The 22,391-nt window shown below is 32.4% G+C and overlaps 3 protein-coding genes across 3 annotated transcripts; 1 reads left to right on the plus strand and 2 right to left on the minus strand.

The window, feature by feature from the left end:
* Positions 1 to 1,792: 1,792 nt before the first annotated feature.
* On the minus strand, positions 1,793 to 5,392 carry LOC134722677 (uncharacterized). The gene is made up of 2 exons (XM_063586296.1): positions 4,980 to 5,392; positions 1,793 to 4,266 (listed from the first exon to the last, which is right to left on the minus strand). The coding sequence occupies exon 2, from the start codon at positions 4,262 to 4,264 to the stop codon at positions 1,793 to 1,795; it is 2,472 nt and encodes an 823-aa protein (XP_063442366.1). The 5' UTR covers positions 4,265 to 4,266; positions 4,980 to 5,392.
* A 1,109-nt stretch (positions 5,393 to 6,501) lies between these two features.
* LOC134723395 (beta-1,3-galactosyltransferase brn-like) lies at positions 6,502 to 9,839 on the plus strand. The gene is made up of 2 exons (XM_063587011.1): positions 6,502 to 6,951; positions 8,317 to 9,839. Exon 2 carries the CDS (start codon positions 8,351 to 8,353, stop codon positions 9,383 to 9,385), a length of 1,035 nt encoding a protein of 344 aa, XP_063443081.1. The 5' UTR covers positions 6,502 to 6,951; positions 8,317 to 8,350; the 3' UTR covers positions 9,386 to 9,839.
* Positions 9,840 to 14,096: 4,257 nt separating this feature from the next.
* On the minus strand, positions 14,097 to 15,821 carry LOC134722678 (uncharacterized). The gene has a single exon (XM_063586297.1). The coding sequence runs from the start codon at positions 15,819 to 15,821 to the stop codon at positions 14,097 to 14,099; it is 1,725 nt and encodes a 574-aa protein (XP_063442367.1).
* Between the last annotated feature and the right edge of the window lie 6,570 nt (positions 15,822 to 22,391).

Consider the following 22,391-nt stretch of genomic DNA (forward strand, 5'->3'; position numbering starts at 1 on the left):
TTATTATTAAGTTTTAAAATGGCCAGCTGAATCCCACCTTCGGGTGCAGGATTTTCTCGCTGCGTTGAAGACTTATAATTGGTGGCCTTCGGCTGTTATTTGCTCTTTGGTTGGGTTGTTGTCTCTTTGACATACATGTATTTCTCATTTCCATTATCAATTCTATTCAATATCTTTCTACGTATATTGTATAAATACTTTGTCTTTACAATATTCATTTTTAAATTATCGTAAAGAAAGCAGTTTGCCACGTCGTTGTCACAGGCACTTGTCTCAGAATTGTTTTACCCTATAAACCTGAAGGATGTACTTAGGTGAGGTTAGGTGAAAATTAATAAATTAGAAAAATAAAATTGATACTATAACCTGGTAGAGCATCGATTAGGGATAAACATAAGCTAAACATATTGATAGGTCATGGACCTCCTTTACGAAATATTTGAGAATCAAAATATGGCGGGAAAAGGCTGAATCGGACTTATACCTTATATATGCATTAGTATTATTGGGTCTCAAAAGAAAAGAAAAAAAATTAAGAATCTTCTAAAATTTTGGTAAATGACCTTTCATGAGCTATTTAATCTTATATGAAAAAAAGGGGTGTTATGGGGCAAAATATTTTACATTGTATTGTATGGAAATACACCAAGGAGTCCGAACATTTGATACAAATTCCAAAACCTCACCTAAGTACATCCTTAATAAAATACATTAAGGTAGGGGAATCTGAGACAAGTGCATGTGTTCCGTGTGACGTCTTATACCATTTTTCATGAAATTTATACATATGTTCTCAATCTTTATATAATATGTTCAATGCTAGAGTTTAAGCTAGGATCATGACGGCTTTACACGCATTTTCAATAAGGGGGTGCATTTGCGATATTTCAATATCGAAAATTTGAAGGAAAACAAACCCAACAATTCATGCTGATTTTGTTTCATTGATATGTTGTCTTGCTCGATATAAAAGCATTTGAACAAATAACAAAGGGTTTTCGTTTCACGATTCGCCAACTACAAGCTAAAATACTGTTCTAAAACTAGTTTAAAATGTCCGTTACGCTGCAGGTACTCCAATAGATATTCAAGTGTTTTTATTTTACGAATATCCTCGTTTGAATAATGGGTGTGATCGCTTAACATATGCCGTAAATGACTTTCCCGTTTCAACATTTACCTACTGTTGTACTTTTTCACTCTTTTCTCACTAATTCAAAATTGCATATCTTTTTACAGAGTAAAACTCCTGGCAAAATTATTTAAAAGGTTGCGTTTAATTCCGGAATATGTCAATAATCTGGATATTTTGTAATGACAAAGTTATATGACATCCTGCAAACTGACATAGTATCCAAAATGTGAAAGTTAATCAGTTAAAAAAAGTCAGTGTTTAGTAAAACCCATATATTTTCCGCAGGCTTATGAAAGTAACGAACATTTTCTAAAAATGGTTAAAAAATTAAATACAATCTTTTTTGTATTCTGAAGGAGAGAGTGTTGAGAGATGTTGGGAAAACGATGATAAAGTGCAGCATTATAATTGAAACTTGATATATATCTGAAATTAAGGACTTCCTGGTGTTTCGACCAAAACGAAATGTACGTTACTGTAGTGACACAATACAGAAACACATTTTCTTGTCAATTTCAGAATGAAATATAGCTACTAAAAGTTAAAATTTGATAGAAATGAGAGTATATTATAGACAATTCAATGAAACAACATGTAAACTTTAATAAACAGAAGCAAGTAACGAACATTTCAAAATTTTATAATCTTCTGCTCAAGTCAATTTTTATTACTGTAAAGTTTCTCAATTTTTGCTGCATCATCGGGGTTTACTTTAAGCATTCTTTTCGATTTCCCGGAGGGTTGTGGATTTGATATCTTGCACAAAATGTCCTTACGGTCAACCCAAATGATATCAGACCTACTTGGCCACTGGAACATTGCTTTCTTCTTTTCTAGAAAAGAGATTTCAATGGTGTTATCTTCAATATCGATTGTTTTTATTTGACCGATGTACCATTTATTTAAGTAGATAGCAGCCACGTAATCTGCAATGCTATAGTCCATTTCTGGATAGGTTTCCCTGGCTTCATCTGCAACCTCTGCTGTTTCACCCTCTTGAGTTCCGGTCTTCAAAACTGTTTCCAGCTGCCAATTTTCACATGTAAATTCATCTGACAAACAGGTTACGCAATAACAACTTGTATTACGAACAGCAACTACATCATTGCCCTTTTCTGCTACAGCATGTAATTTCATCGTACCTGGTACCGGACGAAGCTTTTGTTCAGATAAAAGTTTGCTTTTGTTTTCACATTTGTCTTTTGGCAAGAAAATAAACTTGATGCTCTTTAGGCTACATGATTGTGATTGTGTCCATGCAAAGAAATCATGTGGGTCTTGTATTGCGACTTTCCCAGTACGCACCGCTTCGTCTGCCATTCGTTTACTAGTACCTCCAATCCCATCGCATGGGCCTTTCCCATGACCGGCCTCCCAATAGTTCCACTTGGCCCTTATGCCGTAATCGAGACTGTGATTGGCAATAGCATTAAATATTGCTTTATTGCGATATTGAGATGTCGGACTATCCGTCCAGTAATGGATACATTCTACAGTTGGAAGAAGTTGTTTTATCTCTGGTATAATTAGGTCGATGATGGATAGTACAGTTGCTGAATTGTGACCCATCTCATCTGAGATTACTACTATACTTTTGTGTAGCAGCTCATCCTCGTCAACCTCGTAGTAAACTACAACGGGATGTATTGTCACGCTAGTCTGATTCCAATAGGCAGACTGGATCTCTTCCACGGATTTGCACTGATAGTTTTCGGCAAAGTCCATATGTACAATGCAATGATTTTTTGGTAGATTTATCTTCAATTCTTTCATTTGTGCATATTGTGTTTGTATTCTTGTTACATGGTCTTTGAATTCGTTCATCTGTTTTTCGAAATGAGCTATAAATCCACTTTTGTCAACTGTGCTGTCTACAACTTTCATTGTCATTTTTGTTCTGCCCTTCTCTTCTACTTTAACTCTTTTCCACTGACTAAATACCACATCACTGGCCTCTGTATTTTTCATGTCTTGTATAATCTTTTCTTGTTTTTCAACTTCTTTTTCTGCATTCAAAGAAACGTCTATTCCTAATCGTTTTACAGCTTTTAATGTAAATGACATGTTTTGGTGTTTGGTACATAAACATGTGTCTCTTCTTATAAATGATGTCAGAAGAATATTCTTTGGACGAAGTCGTGTAAAGGTGGTAAATGACAGCTTCACTGTGGGATGCTCCATCATAAATTTATGGTACAAGTTTGAAAGGTAGTCTGTCAAGATTCTTTTCTGAACTTTCTTAGCATCTGTTTTAACATAATCTGCCTTTCCTGGCATAACTCTAGAGTTTTCATCCCTCTGTAGAAATCTTGTTACATTGTATCTATACTTTCCCATCTCTCGAATTCGATAAAACCTTTTGATATTGATGTCTTTAGTTGCTACTTTTGCTAGTTTATTTCTACTGAGTCCTATTCTTTGTGCTAGTGTCTTAATCATCCTGTACTTTTTCATGGTTTTACCCGAGACAATGTTTCTTACTATCCTAGTTCTCATTCTTGCCTGAGTCGATGTTCCCTCTCCTGCTGATTTAATTTCATTACAAATTGTATTAGCGAAAAGTAATTCTTTTCTGACACTGCTTCTCTGTTCAGCTGATAAGTTCATTTCATCGAGTTGCTGTTCAGTTTTGGATCTTGGTGTACTTGTGTTTTTGTCAGTTTTTTTTCGTTTCACTCGTTGCAAAGAGCGAGCAGTTGTTCTGTACTTCCTCTTTAAATTTTCATGCTTGGCTTGTAGACTTTTCATTTCGGCCTTTATTTTAGTTAATTCTTTGCTTATTCTCATTTTCGGACCATTGGCTTTCTTCTGGAATCTCATTTGGACCAGCAGTCTATTTTCAGTAGGAATGACAGACGATGTTCCACTTTCATATCCACTTGTGGAGGGTTCAATCTGCTGGTTATTGGCATGGATTAATTCTAATACCTCTTTTTTTCTTGCTCTATAATGTTTTAGATAATCTCTGTTATATTCGTTTCTTTGCCTCCTCTTTCTTTGAGATAATTGACTACTAGGTACATAATTTTGTTTCCGTCTCTCTCTTTCCTTTTGAAGATAAGCTTCATTGTTTTTTTCTTTCAGGCGCTGTCTGTATTCTCTCTGAATCTGGGCCCTCGATTTGACCATTCCTGTAAATGAAAGATAATTGTATGTAGATACGGGTTCAATGATATACATAAAAAGCTTTCGGGGAAGTCGTTGAAGTCTTTAGAAATATTTATTTAGTAAACATTTAAATTTGAATACAAAATTTCATACGAGGTAAGCTAAAAATTATTTTGAAATGTTCGTTACTAGAGACGAAATGTACGTTACCACTACATATGTGGGAATTGTCCTACATTTTGAATGCACAAACTTAAACGTGACGATTGGAAACGTAGTACTGTCATCACATTAGTAATTTCTTCAAGAAATTGCATTCAAGTTGCATGCATTCTTTTGAAGCAGGTAAGTTATCATAGACGTGATAATTTTCAATACAAAAATATTAGAAAACGTCTGTTTCTGTAGGATTCAACTTTTTATTAATTTGTTATGTACTTTTATTTATTCAACTGACATACAATTATGCAATGAAAAGTGATAAATAGACATAGTGATAGTTTTAAGACAACATTAAAGAACTATTTCAATGTGTATAAATAGTAAAAAGTTCGTTACTTTATATAACGAACATGTCACAACTACAATGTCATTGATTAACACATTTTAAGACATCCATGTCAATTACGATGTATGACCATATTGTTTGGGTTATTATGTAAACACGGTGATATAATATTTCATAGTTGTGTATTTCATAATAAGAAATGCGTAATAATGTAAAATGTAAACGTACCTTATAAATGTGGATCCTTCTCCTGTCAAAAGTGTATAAATGAATGAAACTGTTTTCGTTTTAAATAAATGGCGGCAGTCAACTCATCCAGCATCCCATACTTTTATGTAAAGCTATCACGTTTTGAGTCTGTTTCGTATCCTAGGTAACGAATTTGTCAGTAACGTACATTTCAAGTATACTGAAGACCTTCAATTTAAGAAACCAATAGAGTTTATTGAATCGAAAAGGTTTATTTTTCTAGAAAGGATAATATACAGAATTACCCAGTGCTAATCGGAATATACTGAGGTTTAACTGAGAGAAGTTTTTAGCAGTAACGAACATGTCATAACTACGTTTTTACATCTAATATCTTCCCTTCCGACATTCCCAGAATCTGTTAACTGTACAATACAGAAAATTATATCTGTCTTGATTTGAGTAACTTTATCAACAAAGTTTTATTCCCTGTTTCAGCTCAAGTTTGATCATGTATATATATATATATTAAAAATTTCGACGTATTTAAGTTGGCGTAACGAACATGTACCTGCTTTTTGTGACAACCCTTAAGGAGTATGCTGTCATGCGTTTTCGGGAGATTGACGAATGAAAGTTTTTTCCCTGAAAGATATCACCAATTCCTCAACGCTGTGTAACTGTAAGGGATAAAGAAATGCACAAAGAGGCAACTTTCTAGTGATCAACACCTTATTTAAGATTTGGCGACAGTAACGAACATTTCAATTTGTTGATTCCGTTACCGAAAATTAAAAAAAAAAATTAAAAATTCTGATAACATTTTTTAATTAAAAGAGTGTTGGTCCACATGGATTAAAAATATACAGCAAATAAATCTGATACTCATACAGGAATTCGTACACACACCGGCGACAGCACATGCACCCTCTTATTGAAAATGCGTGTTTAGTCAATTATGCGTTATACTAACCGACTTTTTAGGGGCAACCATCTAGGACAGTTGTAACGTGAACTTTAACATTTATATGCTTAATGATCCTTAATGTGATTTTTCTTTTTCTTTTTCAGCATTTTAGAAGTATTGACCTATTATTTATTTTGAAATTAGAAAAAAAAATCTTTCTTAAATTTTGATATGTAGTCAGAAGGTCCTATTTTTTCTGTATTTCGTTTTAATACATTATTTCCCTCTCTCATTTAATAAAGTGATTTCTAATTTTATACATCATTGAACTTTACATTTTCTCCTTGCATGGCACACACCACATAAATCACCATAGAGAGTTAAATTAGGTGTTAATTTTCCAACAACCATCAAGTAGTAGGTTTGTAATGATAGGATTAATGTGAACACAATATGACTTCTGTAATTTGTTCTATTTATGGAAAAAATCATGTCAAGTAATCAAAAATGTCACGTGAACCTGTGGCAAAACCCACGTTAAAACACAATAAAATAGAAAGAAATATGTTAATATTTGTACATTCTAGATTAACATTATTTCCGTTTTATATATTGTTTTAAATGAAGACACAATATTGATTGATATATGTTTGTTTACATGTAATATATGACAATATATGACAATATAAGTAATGAAAAACATCGTCCTGGGAAAAATTACTTTACATACATATAGAAAAATTAAACATAACGAAAGCAATAAAATATTAATACGTTTGACTACTACAATGATGGCCACGCCTTTTTGTTATTGCAATACAACCTGTGATTCGGTTAATCCTCTTATAATGAACATTTCATTACACCAGAAACAACCTAACAACAGCAACGAGGAAGAATGTGTTCTAACCACAGGTGTATGCAAGCGACTTGTGTTAAGGCGTAAATAACGTGGATACACTTAAAACACCTTTCAAATTGTATCGTTCATTGTGGAACATGTTAATGAAACAAAGTGTCTGAAAGGGTGGAGTGTTCCTGAAAGATGATGTATACATGATGAAAATAGCGACGAGTTAGGATAAATTTCATGAGGTTATGAAGGTATGTTAATGTTATCTGGTAATTATTGTTTATGAACTCCTTTATCCGCAGAAACTATATGCTTATGTAGGTTTTCTCTTGCTTTAGAAAATGCTTTAATAAGCATTAGGTAAAAGTGTCTCATATGTCTTTTAAGGAAGGAATCTTATATGTTTTATGTTGCTTTTATCTGATGTATAATATATCCTATGGTCGGATTGTTGTCTCTTTGACACATTCCCTATTTCCATTCTCAATTTTATTTCAACATATTTTAATATACCCGAAACTAAAAAATACACTAAACATCATCCATATGTGTACAGACACGTGATTTTATGCCTTGATTTGCATTTCTGGAATGTTCCAGTCAGTATTATCACAGTAACGTAGTAAGTAAGTAATTAGTTTATTATAATGTCACAATTTGTCGGGTTGTTGTCTCTTTGACACATTCCCCATTTCCATTCTCAATTTTACTTTTACCTCAGGCTTATTAAATGAACACACAATTTAAAACATTTTAAAAATAAAAATTATTTAAAAATACAAAACACATTACATGTTTAGTCAATATAAACAAAAATAATTATCAAATGATTCATAAATTGAAGCTAGGAAAAAAATCAATTACTTCATCTTATTCATCATATTAGGTAAACTATAATGTCGTATTTTAGGAAGAAGTACTCTTCTATCTGTGGTACTGTTACAAAGAATGTATTTAAGTTATACAATGTAACAACATGTATCGAAGAAAGAAAATGAAAAGCGTGACAAGATTCCTTAGCGACAATGTAATAGCATACGTCGAATAAAACAAGACACTATGTATAGTTGGTCCAAGGACACAGTTATCGTCCTTTGGTTTTCGTTGTCCGAATATAGTCCATAGTGTAAACAGTGTATAACCGTTGCATGTTGTATTTGATACACTTTCCCAATTTATTTCTTGATATTGAATGCATGAAATATTAAATAGGGGGGTGTAATTACATGTCAAAAAAAATTGAGTGCCGAATCTTTCTGTTTAGTAGTGAATTGGTCCAGTTCTAAAAGTTCAAATTTTATCACGTCTGAAGCTGTCAAACTGAATTTTACTAAATTGTCAATATATTGAGTTAGAGCTGGTAGAAGTTTTTATGATATATATATACTGAATTATATAGATATTATTTGTCTCACTGGTAGTACACTACACTGTAAAAATCTTTTTGAGAAAAAGCAGGTGTGGTTTTTTTAATTTGAATTTCTGGTCTAAAAGAAATGCACTACGAAATAACTGTGTTCTCGGGTCAGTTATATGATTAAATCTGGCACATTCAAAAATATATACGAAGCTTTCCGATATTGTAAATGCACAGCTTAATTCACTTTCTTTTTCAGATTCACACGTTCATTGGACTATTTTCTTAACAAGATGATAACTAAGCGTCTTAAAATGTTTATGCGCTGTTCCGTGAAAAACATCGTATTACTGTGTGTATTAGTAACAATTCTTATCCTTGGATCATTAATGACAGAAATTCCGACGGAAAAACGTTCGGATATTACCTACCATTTGGAATCATATAACATAAGTTCATCGACAGTTCGGATCAACCATTCTAAAAATGTGTCGGTACACAAAAAATCTATAAACGTAAAAAGTTTAAACAAAAACGATTTGTACAGTCATCCTTATAACTATATAAACACTCCATCTGAGACATGCAGTCATCAAGGATCTAAAATTGACCCTTTTCTTTTAATTATCATCAAGTCAAACGTCAGAAATATGGATAACAGAATAGCAATACGATCCACATGGGGAAATATATCCGATCCATCGGTAAGAGTTGTCTTTCTTTTAGGATTTTCCCCGTTCCTTGAAAAGTTCATTAGCATGGAGCAATCTATGTATAACGATATTATACAGGAAGATTTCCTAGATAATTATAACAATAATACACTTAAGACAATTATGGGATATAATTGGAGTGTCAGCAACTGTAAAAACACTAAATATTTCTTTTTTGTCGATGATGACTATTTAGTGAATGTTCGGCTACTCTTAGATGTTTTTCGGAAACGTTTGCCTAGTAGTATTTTTACAGGATGTGTTTGGTATAATGCTAAACCCAACCGGAACGTGCGCCGGAAGTGGTATGTTTCTATAAAGGAATATCCGGATAAACATTGGCCTCCATATGCAACTGGTGGCTCTATTTTAATGACATATGATTATGCAAATAAAATGAAGGATGGATTTAAATCCATTAAACCTTTATATATCGATGATGTGTACCTTGGAATAGTTGCCAAAAAACTTAATATTCCATTAACGAATGATGGTCGATTTCATCCATATTACAATTTGGGAAGGATTCATCAAATGTATTCCATCCATAATTTTCAATCGCCAAACAGACTTGTAGAAGATTGGAAAAAATTAAAAAGTATTTTAAAAGCTTAGTTTCTTTAAAGTCGGTTCCTTAATAGAACTACTGATTTGAAGAAAACTAATCACGATTAATATTATGAATCAGACGTGAAGAATGTTATAAACATAATGAATCTATAGCCTTAAATGTTCATTATAAACTATGGACAAAAAAACGGAATGCATGTAACACGCTGAAGAATCACAATGAAACTTACATATAAAACGTATATTGCTAAACTAATGGTCTATTATGAACACATAATATTGACAAACAGAATATAAAATGACGGATTGAAACAGAGTGTATCAAAGTGGATTCCTGGATTGCTTAAGAATTATTTTATTGTTGGAGTGCTAGCTTTTTTCTTTGCGTTTATCTGTATAATTGTAATTAAAATTAGATGCGTTTAACAAAAACGCTAAAAAAATGTATGAAAAATGAAAATGATGAATACAACAAATCTGTAATTTATGAAATCCATAACTGTGGTTGATTTTTTTTTGTATTTATCCATTATACAATTATACAATTGCAAACTTATTGTATCTAAATTTTGAATGACTATGATTATCATTGTCGTTGTCGTCGTTATCATCATCGCCAATGACGATAACGATGATTGTAAGGACTAGTGAAAAGTGATTTCTACTTTACCGAAACGCTGAGCCAGATTTTTGACGTGCTATTTCACAAGGTAACAGTTTGCAAGAAGACATGTTACCTTGTAAACATACACGTGCCTCCAATCAGACCAATGTTTTCTTTTATACCTAGATGTCGTTTGTACATTAGAGAAGACTTAGTAGCAAATTCGAAAGCTAGAGTCTTTGTTTTGATAATAGCAGATATATTTAAGGAAAAAAGTAGGTAACCGTTTTAATTTGGTAAATCCATTGTACAAAATGTAATAAGCAAAAGACATTGGGTGTGTATTAACACTTACACATCGTATCAGTCAACCAATTTAATGATGATGACCTTTAATCTTTTGTAATGTCGATTTCAGACGTTATTTCTCTGTTCCTCTGTTGGGAGATCTTTGTGTAAAGAGTTCAACTTGTCAATGGCGTATACAAAGTTTGAAAACCAATGTTCGTACCGTATTAACTGATATATGCAAATGCAAAACTACTGAGAAATGTAAAGTTGACAATTTACAAAATAAAACTCATCACATTTGTCATAAATGATAGTTTACATTCTTCTATTTTTGTCAATATCGAGAAAAAGATCAATATTTGAAACAGAATGTCGGTATACTTTGATATATGAAAGCAACAATACTATACCACTGTTCCTGGTATATGAAGTTTTTCAGCACTGATTGAAATGTTGGTTCCTCAGCGACATGACATCATTTAATATATATATATATATATATATATGCAGGATGCTTTTTCGTTTTGTTTTTGAAAAGGTTCAGTATGAAATTCGGCATATCAATTTTAGAAAAAATCGTCCAAACTTAACAAATATGGTAGGTTTATATACTGTTCATGTTGATACGGTTACCGAGAGCGACAAGGGTGGATTTTTTAATGTCATTAAATCAACTGCTTCGTGAATAATATTAAAATATGGATTTCTAGTTCCTGTACGATCAGTATTCTTCATGTATACAGAGAAAATGTGTAATGAGGTTTGCATAGACAACATTATTGTTTGAGGCTAAATTGTATTTGAATTTTGCTTTGAGAGGGGGTAGGCATTCACATCGGCATTTTATTGAAACAGTCAGTGACTCGTGTGATCATTGTACATTTTGTAGATTAAGAATGCGTTACTGAATGCTGGACCATATACAAAAATGTAGCTTTGATACATTCAGACAATGCGTCCAGTTTCTGTTTTATCTGGCTCGCGCTTTATCCATTTTTTGGCAAAGTCCTGAACTGAATAATCAGTTACAGCAACAACAGAATTTTTAATTTATAAATCAAGACTTACTGAGGAGCAGAACAAAATTTAGATTAAAGAGTACAATTATTTTTTTGGTTTGGAAAATCACAATAAAACTAAAACAAAATAGGAAAAAAGGGATATACCAAACTTATTGTATTCACAAAGATAATGAATGCTTGAATACAATCAGTACCTTTGTATTTTGAAGGACGAGTTGAAGTTCATCTTCTGGACTGTGGAATTTCGATATGTCGATTCTTTGTCTAAGAGCTCTCTGAGTTAATTATTGTTTATAATGCCAATGTCTCCAGTTATGACATGACCAGCATAGCATTATTTGTATGGTGAAGTAGTATTAGAGATATCGGGAAGGTTTGACTTTATATTTTTGAGGGTAAGATCTTAGGAATTCACTGGTGGTTGAAAAAGTGTGGATCATGAATGCAATAGATTTGGTGTATGTATATGAAATGGCTGTTGTAGTTTTATAATGAAGTAATAAGGTATGTTTTGGTATTGTTTCTGCATAGATTGTAAATAAAAATATTTAAATGACATCCAAACCCTTATAAGCAAATTCAACATGAAAGAACTACGTTTTTCAATATACTAGTGACTGGAAGTTATGCTTGGGTTTGAATAGCTTTGTGCTTACAATGTCCATAATTATTGCAATTATTCTGCACTTTGCAGAATTTTTATCAAAAACGAAAGCGTTTTTGTCCTCTTGAAATGTAAGCTTTGATAATGGTATATAAAACACAATCACTTCAGCATTCGAAACAAGCATTGGTACAACAAAATAATTGAATAAAATTACTCATATATCTTAAAGTTTGAAGACTTAATTGCATTATTTTACATATGAACAATCACAATAATTTAATAACTAGAACAATATCCGCTCTTTTACACATATCTACCCAATCTACGGCATAATTATTATGTTGACATTAAGAAAAAACGGTCTATTCATAATCCCAATCAAAAAAAATTAAAGGTTATGAAACTCGTTTGGAAAAGGAATAACCAGATATTTGGAAATATTATTGAACATTTATTGGGACCGTACTTGAATTATTTTGAGACAATCGAATTCTGAAAGGTGATTTCAAAATATATACAGCTTCAAGAAACACATCTGTCACTGATCTTACAAATTACACAAACAAGTCTCAATCACTAAATTTATCACTTTTAGGAATTTTTGGTCCTCGATGCTCTTCAACTTCGTACTTTATTTTTATTTTTTTTAATTTTTTTATTCGAGCGTCACTGATGAGTATTTTGTAGACAAAACGCGCGTCTGGAATAAATACAAAAATTCAATCCTGGTATCTATGATGATATAAAAAAGAACTATCCACAAAAGACCAAAATGACACAGACATTAACAACTATAGGTCACCGTACGGTCTTCAACAATGAGCAAAGCCCATACCGCATAGTCAGCTATAAAAGGCCCCGATAAGACAATGTAAAACAATTCAAACGAGAAAACTAACGGCCTTATTTATGTAAAAAAAATGAACGAAAAACAAATATGTAACACATAAACAAACGACAACCACTGAATTACAGGCTCCTGACTTGGGACAGGCTCCTGACTTAGGACAGGCTCATACATAAATAATGTGGGGGGGTTAAACATGTTAGCGGGATCCCCCTCCCCCCCCTTAACCTGGGACAGTGGTATAACAGTACAACATAAGAACGAACTACAAAAATTAGTTGAAAAAGGCTTAACTCATCAGATGGACAAAAATACAAGTTTATTTAGAGAAACGGAATGTGAAAGTTAGAATATTTCCTTTTAAAAAAAAATTATGAACCAGAGATATCTTTTAAATTTTCTAAACACCTTAACTGTCTAAAGCAAACAATTTAGATCTACGAAATTTTCAAAATAAGCACCAAAACCCCATTTTTTTTTCAACAAGCATAAGTTATTGAGAACATGAGTATTAGACATAAACTATGTTTGAATACGTATGAATTTCAAATTAAACAGGAATATTATAAGAACAAAACTCCCCGTTCATATTATACCATCGGTGATAGATATTTAAACGTTTTGCACCAAATGAAGTGCACTTAACACGGATTTATATCAATCAAATATTAAACAAAACGCAATTGCTAAATATCAACGTTTACGCTTAATTTACTGTTTACCGACTTCGAATGAGATTATTCGATTTTTTAAAAAACATGGATATCCGCAGGTTACGATTTGATTTTTTTTTCAATAATAAAAAAACTATCTCGATATCACTTGCGAAACAAACCAGTATTGTCGTCTTAATGTGAAATGTTTGTTAATGGGACAGAGGATAATAAGTATTATTATACCACTTTTTCTGGTATTAAAGTGCACTTTTTCAGTCTCCTGCCTCCCAGACGAGAGTTGGTTTTAAATGTAAACGAGAATCCTCAATTTACATCCTGAGCAACTGAGGAAACTGTAAACAGGTTTTAAAAAAAAAAATCTACTAAAGAAGAAAAAAGAATGAGACAGAGGATCTTGGTGGCCAAATGGTATAGCAACTTAACTAAGAGCCTGTGAACACTAAGATTGTGAGTTCGAATCCCGCACGTAGAATTCTTCTCTATTCAATCAATCAATAAATAAGATAGCAGCTATGTTTTATAAATGAATATCATTTCATAAATACATATCATTTTATGAATAAATATCATTTTCTAAATCATAAAAATACATCATTTTGTAAGTCATTTTTTTTTCTAATTCAATCGCATTTTTATGAATAGATAAATATTGTCTAAAAAAATCACCACTGTTAATTCTCAAAACTGAGAATTAAAAGTATATATAGTTCAATTGATCTCCTCATACGTTCCGTCATCATATTCCATTACTTGAACTGTTCCATCATAAAATCCTATCCAAATGTTGTCGTGTATGTCAACAGCAAAAGATGATGGTTGGTTTTGGTATTGGTCTATTTTGATAAAATTTCCATTTTGATCTAAAAGGTGCTGACGAAAACAAACACGGTCCAAAACTGTAATACGACCATCTCTCAGAAATCCAGCGCCAATAAATGAATACGCACTCTTCTCTTTACCTGTTTTTTCATCTTTTGGTGGGTACCTCATCTTGTGATTCCCGTGTTTGTCAAGAAGCTGTATCCACGACGATTTATCGTTTGGGTCACACGTGATACAAATGTTTCCGTTTACACTCTCGTCTATGAATACTGGATTTTCAATTTTAATATTGTTGGAAATGTTCAGCTCATTCGTTTTGATTTTTTTGTCAGAATACCATCGTATTACTGCTCCCCTTTCATTGCTTTCTGTCAAAACAGCGATATCTCTGTCTTTCTCTGGAGACGATACGGTACAAATAGCTGCCAAATGTTCAGAACGTAATTTTATATGGGAAACCAATGTGCACGCTCCCGATTTTCTTAGAGTTCCAGCTACCGTTTTGAGAAGTTTGATGGTTTTCCTGTTTTTTTTACGACCTATAAGCAAACCATGCTTTTGACTATGTCCAGCTGAAAATGGTTCTCCATCTATACGCGAAAGGAGAGTGGTAACGATTGGTTTTGATTCGTTTAAATTAACCTCATTGACATCAACTCCAATAACCCAAGCCTCGTATATATTTGTCTTGGGTACAATACAAATGCAAGTATTTTCACATTTCGCCATTTTAATCATTTTGTATTTTAAGTCTTTGTTATGATCTGCAGAGACCCCTAATTTTCTATCTCCGTTGTCTGGCGATTTTGACACATAAATATCACTTGAACTTTCGTCGTAATTCATATCTGTTTTTTGTTCATTCTTATAACGATCTGGATTTGTTTCTTTTGCAGACGCTTCTAATTTTTTATCATTTGATGAAGGGTTTTGTTCCCTTTTTTCCTCTTTATTTGTAAGAGATGATGTTTTGTCTACGGCCTTTGCCTTCTTACATTGAAAAAAATCTTGATAAAATTCTTTTGTTAAATATTTCTCCTCTATTTCAAAACTAGGAGGTTCGATATTCGGGATATTTTCCGAGTTGTTTTCGTTATTTGCCATTTTTTGCAGCTCGGAATTTAATTTTACAACATCTGATGGTTGAATGTTAGAATTTTGTTGTTGTACTTTCCTTGTTATTTGTTGTAAATTGCTACATCGAATATGATGATAATTATAGCATTCCTCAAATTTCACGTTCGCTTGGTGCCTCGATTGATCAATCTGTCGTATAGCTTCTTCTTGTAATTCATGAAAAATTGTCTTTATTTTTCGTGTTTTTGAACGAATTTTAGTAATGGTTTCATCAACTGATTCGTTAAATGACCCTTTAATTGTTGTAACAACCTGCATTGTTTCGGTCAAACGTGGAATATCCTTTTCAGTTATTTCTGCAATACTTTCAATCAAAACTTGTTTGTTATTGTGATCATTGAGTTTACTTTTTTTGCATGTAGTATGTTTTCCTTCTCCTGAAACACAATCATCACACACAAAAACATTGCATGCATCGCAATGGAATCTAATTTCTTGTAAAGTGTGTTCAGCGCAAGTTCTAGACGATGACATCTTTCTGGTCCAAATGAGTCTAAAATAAAATTAAAGTACAAATGATATTGTGTGTGTCAGTGTCTTGTACGTTTACAACTTTGTGCTAAACAAAAAACAACAAAAAAAAATAACAGGAAACACAAAAAATAACTGGACAGTATAACATACCACATCAATCACTAACAAGCAGACGAACAAAAGAAAAACACATGTATGTATATCAACCAGAAGATTTCTTTAAAATCTATAAATCAGTTATTGAATTTCTACTTAAACGGAGTTCAATTTTAATGAGGGGTTAATTTGAGTATAGAAATATGGTCATCACTGATTTTCCTCGACCTGGCAATAAATTGCTGCAAACATACACAGACTAGTTTAGAAAGACTTTTTAACTTCAAAAACCTTGTATACGACGACAGTCAAGCTTGCTTTCTGCATGTTCAGAAACCATTGCAAAATCTCTCTGAGGTTTCCCTAATTAACCGTATGCAATGCAGCATCTAAGCCCATATTCCAATATTCCCTAATTTTTAAATGCAATCTGCACATGTTCTCCCTTCTAAACACACTCTGGTCAGCCTAAGCAGTGTATTAATTCAAAATTTCCTCTCCCAATTATGCAATATGACACATTTGCCCCTGGACGTTAACATGCAACAATGAAAAGCGAATTCACGTTTTTGAAAAAGAAAACAAATGCAGCCAATTATTTTCGGCCTTATTTAGGGGGTTTTACGTAATGCATAAAGTTTAAACGGGCGATCGATACTGACCGTTTTTTTTTTGTTTTTTTTTAAATAGCATACATATATATTTTTGTTTAAAACCTCTAAGTGAAAAAATAAGATTAGAGCATTGCATAAAATGTGTCATCCAAATGGCTACTTCGTCGATGGTATCCAAAGCCATTCAGTCATTTAAAAAATCTTGTCAGGTTTTTGGTCACAATTTACCGTAATTCCACTAGAATTTGTATAACATGGATATTTCCAATCTTTGAGGTTTTATGTGTTTGATGTCACAACTTTTAATGAATACCCGGCCATAAAAGAGAGGCGAAAGATACCAGAGGAATATTAAAACTCATAAAGAAAAATAAAGACTGAGCAGCACTAACCCCATGTGCTCCGGAAAGGTAGGCAGATCCTGCTCCAGATGTGGCACCCGTCGTGTTTCTCATGTTATTACGAACCAAGGAAATAGTCAAATTCGGTAGGTCACTTTCGTGAAAAAGTACGGGATTACAGCTGCACTATTAAAGGTAACAGACCACCAATTAAAAGTCCCTATCTGTTCAACCAAATTTTGCAATTTTCATAGCTTTCTAAATCTTTTATCTTAAGTTTAACCTCTAACAAACCAGGTATGTCCTGAATCGCACAGGTATCACCTTTCTTCATGCCAATTTTCAACATACCTTTAAAGCCATATAAGAAAGAAGAGACCTTCCGAACTGATGTACCACTAAAAATAACCCCTGGTTTTCTTGAAATCTTATATTAGTATACTATGGAGCGCATTAATTCTCAATTTTTAATGTCAACTCATAGACATGTAAATTTGGGCTCAAAATGGTCTTAATATATTTCTCTTTCACCAAAAGTTTCATTTTTTGCAAATTTGTTGGGTAGTTTAAGTAAACAATGACATCAAATGCACTATTTTTTGTCCGAGTAGGCCTACTTTCACTTTTCCTTAAATTTGAGGGAGTAATCGGTGGTGTGACACCTATTAGGAACTTACGACACGATTAATCATGTATTGATCGTTACATTTGCGTAACCTGCAAAGTTAACATGGTAGCGATTAATACGCCTTCATGTTGACATAGAAAATTTCAAACTCTTGAAACCACTTTGATTTCGCTTAATCTTTTTTATTATATTCCTTTTGTAAAATTGTGTTTCTTTTATTTATAGTTAAACTTGACAATTTATAGCAATTATAAATAGACATATTACCTTCTAACGAAAATTTAAAACCCGATGCAATTTGGTCCACTTATTACTAAAATAGTTGCGTGTAAAGTTCAACTATTTTTAACTGTGGAAAGTCTAGTCGACTCTACTTCCTGGAACATTTACTGCGAAAAATATTAAATCTACCAGAAGTTAAACACCATAAGTAACTTTTGTGATTTTCTAAAAGTTATCAATTCGAACTCTTTCCTGTCAGTGAAAAGTAAAAACACAAAAATACCGAACTCCCGAGGAAAATTCAAAAAGGAAAATCAAAAATCAAAAGGCAAAATCAAAAGTCCAAACACATCAAACGAATGGGTAACAACTGTCATATTCCTGACTTGGTACAGGCATTTTCTAATGTAGAAAATGGTGGATTGAACCTGGTTTTATAGCTAGCTAAACCTCTCACTTATATGACAGTCGCATCAAATTCCATTAAATTGTCAACGATGCATGAACAAAACAAACATACTCAAAGAGTAAAAATGTCAAAAATAGGGGTACAACAGTCAATATTGTGTTATCATCTTAATTGATTTTCTGTAGTAATCCGTATACTAGTACATAATATTGATAATTGAATGTAAATGATCTAACCATTTATAATTATTAATCATTTACTGAACCTGTTTGTTCAGTAAAACTAACACTACAGGGGTGCCCTGTCAAATGCTTTAGACATGGTATTCTTTATAACAGCAATAGTGCAATAAATCAGGTTTTATATAAAAAAAAAAAAAAAAAAAGATTTACAGTATGCTTTAAAAGCTTATCATTTGTAATTACCAATTCATCAAACAATTTACATGGTAATTGACTTTTAAAGATAGGTTACTGAAATGAAACGGCATCCAGGTAACCATTGAAAGCCCGTAACCCCTTCAGTCAGTTTTGATTGTTGAAAACGCCCATCATTAAATGTTGCTAGTGATTTGTTTTGATTTTTTTTTCAAAACCTATAAGCCAAACCCTGAGTTATAATCAAAATCCGAAACCGTAAATTAAAACCAGTTTTAATGCAACAAATACTATGAATGCTATGATACGAGAAATGAAATAATCTTTTTCAAATGTTGGGATGCGACCTGATCTTGGGATGTTGGCACTAGCTATATAGACATGTTAGAAAATTTTATTGATTTATCTAGCACCGGAAACCTAGTCCACCTTTTCAAAGCGGCTTTAATATTGTCCAAATCATTTGATAAAATTTATCTATATTTTACGTATACAAAAGTCGAGATTTTTTGTCTGAGAGCGATATATAAAATAAAATAGAAAATTGATGAAGCATGTAAAATGTTTGAGGTTCTAATCAGTAGAGAAATAGAATATGAATATTAAATGTAAAATAAAGGCAACAGTAGTATACCGCTGTTCAAAACTCGTAAATCTATGGACAAAAAAACAAAATCGGGGTAACAAACTAAAACTGAAGGAAACACATTTAAAATTAGAGGATAACAACGACACCACATTAAAATGTAACACACAAAGAAACGGACTAAGCATTAGACAATATCCGATGAGAATAACAAATATAACATCAAAACCAAATACATGAATTTTGGATTGAAAAGTGCCGTAGATGTGATTCAAAGGAAATTAAAGGATTAGGTTGAAAAAGTAAGTTACTTGTATACAAAATTATTAAACTTAATCAAGATGAAGAATTTTACTTAATAGACCATCATATATTCTTGACTTGCAAGAGAATATAGACTAGCTTTTGAAAACGAATAACATTTCCTGTTGGAGTGTAATACAAATACCAAAAAAAATAGATACCATCAAAAGTTAAACAGATGAGAGGATTTTTTTCAAGCCATAAAAACACACAGAAATTTTAAATTATGAAGCCTGCATTTACAGAAGGTTTAACAAAAATTTCATGCAGTTTTTAATTACCTTGTAGGTAAGGACACAGAAGATGTCCCAAGTCAGGTGATTCTGGCTTTTGTTAGGCTTGCATATTTTTTTTTATTTTAGTACATTTATATGTTTTGGAGTTTAGTGTGACGTCAAATGTCATTGAACTAGGACAAATTTTGTTAAGGGGCCAGGTGAAAGCCGCCTCTAGGTTTGGAATTTTTTGCTATGTTGGAGGCTCATTAGGATCCCTCATATGTTTTCTGCTCTTTGGTCGGGTTGTTGTCTCTTTGACACGTTCTTCTTTCCATATACATTTTCTGCTGCGCATAGATCATCTTTCAGGGTATTCCAAAGTCATGTGAAAGAGCGTTTTAAGGAAAGGATCCTCGAAAAACGTATAATTGTCAATTTGTCCTGTTTTCAACGTTCTATGTTTATGTAGTCACGTCATGTAGCGTTTAGATATCTCAGTTGATAATATATTGAAAACACGTGTTAATTTCGACATTTGCTCTTACATGTATCTGCTAGTTTGTCGAGTGTCATTGTGACGAGTTTTCCAGCAGTGACAATTTACCATACATATGACCGTCTCGTTAGACAATATACTTAATTTAGTTCACTGGGACACACGAGATGCGTGTAATGTATGAAGTACTTGCAAATACCTGAATGGAAGGACGTCAGTCACATATCTAAAATTGAATCTAAAATTGAAACTACATTGTAATGATTTATTCTGGATGTGTTTCATTTTGTCATTTGTATTGATTACTATGTAAGACATTCTTTACACGCGGCACCGGATTCAAATTAAAATGTAAATCATATTTAAGCTAAGTCATTAAACTTGACTTACATTCCTATAAGTAGGTCTTCCTTCTAATAAAGATTCAGGGATTCTAATTGATGATGTGTATCCTCATGGCAGACCCTTACCTGTACTTATGACTATCAATAAATCAAATTCTTTCTATGACAACAGTATACGTAAACTTTCACTTACCTGTACTTAGAACTGTCATTCAACTAAGTTCGTTCTATATTACGACATAAAGATCACTGCGGCCTGTGATTTCAATTGAATCTTGTCAATGTCGCGACATTTGGTAAACACATCTAATTTGTCTTTGAAACTCTTACTTTTTCCTTCTTTTTCCTGTCTGTTGCTTTTACGATTTTTAATTTAGTTTAGACAGGATTTCTGTCCACAAAGAACTTTTAAAGCAGGTTAAAACTTACCTATGCTACCTGTTTAATATGGTGAGTATTTTTATTTGTTTATATATATATATTGAAATATGATAACGGTTTAAACACTTTGTTTAAACTTGGAGTATCCTTTTGTATTGAATAGGTAAAGTAACAAATCAAACAGGAATATCATAAAACGTTTATATCATACACTCGGTGATACATATTCATACGTTTTCCACTAAATGCATTGCGAATAAAATGAATTTGTATCACCTAACGCAATAGCATTGTTTACCAAGTTCGAATGAGTTTATTCAATTTATTTAAAATCATGTATACCCACATAGTTTCTAGAACGTTTTTATATATTTAACAGCAATGATTAGATTGTTTTCAATAAAAATGTTAAGGGAGTTCGCTTCTCAGTTTCAAAGTAATTAACTTTTCAAAACACTAGCTTATATAGATAGGGGATTAATAAAGTAATCCGAAGAGCAAAAAAATATATAGGTCACCGTGCTTGTTTTCGAGATATTAGCCATTGAAATTTTGACGGGAAAATATTCTCTCTTGATTTTTCATAGCTTTATCATTAAAAAGTTGAAGTTCTCAAAAACTGTTAAAAAGTAATAAAATTTTATAAGACTTTTACAGATGGCTTATCATTATACATGTAAAAGATTTACAAAAATAAAAATGGGGGTCAACAGGCAAATTTTTTCAAGGCATTCAAATGGATAAAACCAGAGGATTCCGAAAATCTGACAAAAAATCTAAAACATGACAAGCCAGCTTCCTTAACATCGTGGAATACATCTACTCCAGATTTCATCTCCTAGCTGGTGTTTAGGCAAATAGATAGACGCGTTATCAGTGCAAAGCCATTAGCATTGCTTTCATTAGGGAATTGTGAATAAGTACCTGCAGAGCAAACACTATTTCTAGTTATACTGCAATAATGGACACGAAGACGCTTGACGACCTTTAATAGTACAGGGATATAGGCGATTCTCTCTATCTGATAAATGTAACAAAAAGGCGCGGATAATTGATGAACATTTCCGGTGAGGGACATAACTCGAAAGTAGTCTATATATTCAGCTTAAATGAGACTTAAAGAAACAACCAGGAAATACCCCAATTCCTTACACTCATTTGGTCACCTCGATTATTGCTTCCACTACTCATGTTACTTCAGATCTCGAACATACAACTATTCTGAAGTAGTTCCAAAACTATACACAAATGTCTTCTCTATAAACCAAAATGATAAAATTACTATAGAATGATTCTATTCAAGGGAACAGTTAATGTATATGGATCATATTATAATTTGTGCGCTCTAGAAACAACAGCACCGTAAACCAATAGGATGCGACACTCTTGAATGTATCTGATAACCATTTGTTATAAGATGGATACAGGCACAGAATAACTTTCTTAATACAAATGATTTTTTTGTTATCTTATTTAATGAAAAGGAAACAATTGGTAACATGATTTATGCAATATATCACAATGGAAGCAAATTTTCCGACTTGATATCGACGTA

Source organism: Mytilus trossulus, chromosome 6 (assembly GCF_036588685.1).
Source record: "Mytilus trossulus isolate FHL-02 chromosome 6, PNRI_Mtr1.1.1.hap1, whole genome shotgun sequence".
NCBI classification, from domain to species: domain Eukaryota; kingdom Metazoa; phylum Mollusca; class Bivalvia; order Mytilida; family Mytilidae; genus Mytilus; species Mytilus trossulus.